The sequence below is a fragment of the Pseudozyma flocculosa genome (assembly GCF_000417875.1).
Source record: "Pseudozyma flocculosa PF-1 unplaced genomic scaffold scaffold00018, whole genome shotgun sequence".
Classification (NCBI taxonomy): Eukaryota; Fungi; Basidiomycota; class Ustilaginomycetes; order Ustilaginales; family Ustilaginaceae; genus Pseudozyma; species Pseudozyma flocculosa.
In genome coordinates this window covers 29,946-34,008 of record NW_006920886.1, presented here as the reverse complement: position 1 = coordinate 34,008, position 4,063 = coordinate 29,946, and the positions used below count along the sequence as shown (strand labels likewise).

The following is a 4,063-nucleotide window of genomic DNA, read 5'->3' as shown; positions in this document are numbered from 1 at the left end:
CGCACTCATCCTCTGCCCCACCGCCCCCCCGGACCCCCCGCCCCTGCCCTGTTCCAGCCCTTCCCAGCTCGAGCCCCTCGCTGCCTTGGCCCCTCCCCCTGCCTGCCGGGGGCCCTTAAAATCCCCCCCTCGACGTCGCTTTCAGCAGCCTTCCCTTTCCCTCTGTCATCTTTCGATCCTTCCACTGCCAGACACCCGACTCTCGCCAGCTCACATCGAAAACAACAGCCTCGTCCTTTGACACCACCACCCACCACCACCACCACCACCTTCACCCCTTCCTCGCAAGCATCAGTCTCACCAACTGACTGTCTTGCCACCCATCAGTTGCCCACCATTTACTCCAACCAGCTTTGCTCTTCGCGTGAGTGTCGGCCTTCTCCTCGACGCTCGACAAAGGCTGCCTGTTGGGTCGTGCGGCATGGCAGGGCCGGCAGATCGAGGATTAGGCCGGCAGGCAAGGCGTCATCGCCTTCGCTCTCGCCGCCGCCCCGCTGCCGCTGCCACCCCATCGATTGCCCGGCACGATCGCTGACTCTGTGTGCCCGCTCACTCGCTCCTCGTCGCCGCCCCTCCTAACCACAGACAACACTCACCGGGGCAACAAGCACTCTAGCCCCGCGCCCATATCCTGCAAGTAAATCGAGCCAGCCCAAGACGCCCTTGATTTACTTTTCCACCACGCACCCGCAACAACCCAACACCCAACACCAACCATCCACCTCCCCATCCCGTAACCATGGCCCCTGTCGCAAACGGACGTGCCGCCGCCAACGGTGAGCAGGCCAACGGAGCCGCCGCCGCCCAGGCCCAGGCCCCCATCAACGCCACCGCCGCGCGCCACGAGGACACGGAGCGCATCCGCGTCAACTCGGACAAGGTCGCGTACACCGACGATGCCATCACGTCGACCTACGAGTACCTCAACACGCACGTCGAAAAGGTGCGCCACGACGACGGCACCACCGAGTTTGTCGCCACGCCCATCAGCCGCGAGTACCAGTTCAAGACGGAGCGCAAGGTGCCCAAGACCGGCCTCATGATGGTCGGCTGGGGCGGCAACAACGGCACCACCATCACCGCCACCATCCTGGCCAACCGCCACAACATCACCTGGCACAACAAGGACGGCCTCCAGACGCCCAACTACTACGGATCCATCGTGCGCGCCTCGACGATCCGCCTCGGCACCGACCCCGCCACGGGCAAGGACGTCTGGGTGCCCTTTAGCAACGTCCTGCCCATGGTCCACCCCAACGACCTCGTCGTCGGCGGCTGGGACATCAGCGGCATGCCCATGGACCAGGCCATGGCCCGCGCCAAGGTCATGGACTACGACCTCCAGCGCCAGGTGGCTCCCTACATGGCCGACATGAAGCCGCTCGCCTCGGTCTACTACCCCGACTTTATCGCCCAGAACCAGGAGGAGCGCGCCGACAACGTCATCCCCGGCACCAGCAAGAAGGCCCACGTCGAGCAGCTGCGCCAGGACATCCGCGAGTTCAAGCGCCAGAACGGCCTGGACCAGGTCATTGTCGTCTGGACGGCCAACACGGAGCGCTACTCGGAGGTGCTGCCGGGCGTCAACGACACGGCCGACAACCTGCTCAAGGCCGTCGAGCAGGACCACGCCGAGGTGTCGCCCTCGACCGTGTTTGCCATCGCGTGCATCCTCGAGAACGCGCCCTACGTCAACGGCGCGCCGCAGAACACGTTTGTGCCCGGCTGCATCGAGCTGGCCGAGCGCCACCGCGCCTTTATCGGCGGCGACGACCTCAAGACGGGCCAGACCAAGGTCAAGTCGGTGCTGGCCGAGTTCCTGGTCAACGCCGGCATCAAGCCGCTGTCGATTGCGTCGTACAACCACCTGGGCAACAACGACGGCTACAACCTGAGCTCGCAGCGCCAGTTCAAGAGCAAGGAGATTTCCAAGGCGAGCGTCGTCGACGACTGCTGCGCGGCCAACCACCTGCTCTACAAGCCGGCCGTGCCCGGCAAGAAGGGCGCCGACGGCAAGGCCGACAAGGGCGAGCACCCGGACCACTGCATCGTCATCAAGTACCAGCCCGCCGTGGGCGACCAGAAGGTGGCCATGGACGACTACACGTCGGAGCTGTGCATGGGCGGCCGCAACCGGCTGTACGTGACCAACCTGTGCGAGGACTCGCTGCTGGCGTCGCCGCTGCTGCTGGACCTGACGATCCTGGCCGAGCTCATGACGCGCATCACGTACCGCGTGCCCGGCGAGGCGGCGTCGGCGGGCGGCGACGACGCCGAGTGGAGCTCGATGTACTCGGTGCTGTCGCTGCTGGCCTACTCGCTCAAGGCGCCCGTCGTCAAGCCGGGCACCGACGTGGTCAACTCGCTCAACCGCCAGCGCGCCGCGTGCACCAACTTCCTGCGCGCGTGCATCGGCCTGGCGCCCGAGAGCGACCTGCTGCTCGAGACGAGGATCTGGTAGGCGTGCCAGCCACCCGCTCGACGGCCATGGCCGTCGTCGTCCTCGTCGAGGTCGTCGGCGGCGGTTTGGGGATGCTGAGCGAGGGTCGAGACACCTGGCCAAGCAGATTGCTTTGGAGCATCGCGCGCGGCAGGCTCTCGGCTCTACTCGGCGTCGTCCCCTCGGCCGTCGACGTTGTCCCGTTGTCCCCCAATGTCGTGGACCCTTTTATACTTTCCCCCCTTGTGCCCATCTATCCCTCCCTCTCGCAGTCTAGACGAGTTGCTGCTGCGCTGTAGTCGTTTTCATGCTGCCATGACCGGCTGGTGCCTTTGCCGGTCTGGCCGGGAAGCTTGGACCTGAGTGCACCGTGAAATGTCAAGCTGCGCCCTCCCCTCTTGTCATCCTTTTTGACGGCACGTTTGAGAGTTTGGCGGTGCGGTACGAGGATGGCGATGGAGTGGTGCGTATGTCGAGCAGGGCGCGGGGTCGGAGCGGTGTGGTGACGAATCAGAGAGCGCCATAGGAGGAGCGAGCGAGAGCGAGGGAGCGAGGGAGGGAGGCGGGCCAGAGCGGAAATCTGAAGCCGCCTTTTGGGGTGTGCGGGTGTCGCGTGGGCGGGAGAGCCCAAGCCGTCTGGACCGAGCGGCGGCGTGCGGGGGGGGGGGGGGGGGGCGGGCGAGGCGGGGCGAGGCGAGAGGAGGGACCCTCCAAAGGCGAATCAGAGGCAGGTAGGCCGGGTTGTGGAGGCAGCCAGACGCACCGACGGGATGGATGTTTCCGGGGAGCGAGGACGGGGGCGGGGGCGGGGGCGGGGGCAGGGCAGCCTACATAGCTTGCCCGACTGGCCGCCGACCCAAGAGGCGACCGTCGAGACGGACGTCACATCGCCTGTCCGCTCTACCCGAGGCCAATCGAGCTTGCTTGAGCCCCCCGCCTTCCTTCCGCTGTCGCAGCAGTCGCTCCCGACCCTCCGTCCGTCCGTCCGTCCGTCGGTCCGGCTTCCTCCTTTCCGCTTCCATCCATCCATATCCTCAACCAGCGGGACGTCAAACGCACCGCGCCTCGTCCCTTTCTTTGGCCTCGTCTACACGGTCACACACCGTCGCACCGCACCGCACCGCACCGCACCGCACCGCACCGCCACGCCACGCCACGACAAGGACAATGTCCCAGCAGGTCTCGCAGCAGCTCCAGGCCGTCGGCGTCGAAGAGGACAAGGCCTACTACCTCGGCCGGTATGGCGTAAAGGGTGAGCACGGCGTAGCTCGCAGCGCCTCGGATCGAGCATGCCTCGTCTGCCAGCCCATCCTTCGGTCTCCCCGCTGACCCGTGTCCTCCCCCGGCTGCTCGCCATGTCCAATCGCGTCTTGCGCCCCCGCCGCCGACAGGCCTCCAGTACGGCTGCCTCCTCGCCACGCCACTCTACGCCGTCCGCGCCCTGCGCCGCGGCACTTTTAGCCTGCGCGGTCTCATGCGCGCAAAGTAGGTCCTCACTCCCTGCCGTACCCGCCCCTCTCCCCCCGCTCGCCTCTGACTCTCTCCACCTGCACACACACCCGCTCTCCTCTCTCTCTCTCTCTCCCTCNCNCTCNCNCNCNCNCTCNCNCNCTCTCTCNCTCT

The 4,063-nt window shown here is 66.4% G+C and overlaps 2 protein-coding genes across 2 annotated transcripts in view; both read left to right on the top strand.

Annotated features, from left to right (window-relative positions):
- Positions 1-739: 739 nt before the first annotated feature.
- PFL1_05101 (uncharacterized protein) lies at positions 740-2,461 on the top strand (the record flags this gene model as incomplete). The annotated part of the gene is made up of 1 exon (XM_007882631.1): positions 740-2,461. The coding sequence occupies one exon, from the start codon at positions 740-742 to the stop codon at positions 2,459-2,461; it is 1,722 nt and encodes a 573-aa protein (XP_007880822.1).
- Positions 2,462-3,607: 1,146 nt separating this feature from the next.
- Positions 3,608-4,063, top strand: part of PFL1_05100 (uncharacterized protein) — a gene marked incomplete at both ends in the record, with an annotated part of 1,221 nt that continues 765 nt past the window's right edge. Inside the window, 2 exons of the mRNA XM_007882630.1 lie at positions 3,608-3,692; positions 3,832-3,925. Of these exons, the coding sequence (XP_007880821.1) occupies positions 3,608-3,692; positions 3,832-3,925 (179 nt within the window). The remainder of the gene's footprint in view (positions 3,693-3,831; positions 3,926-4,063) is intronic.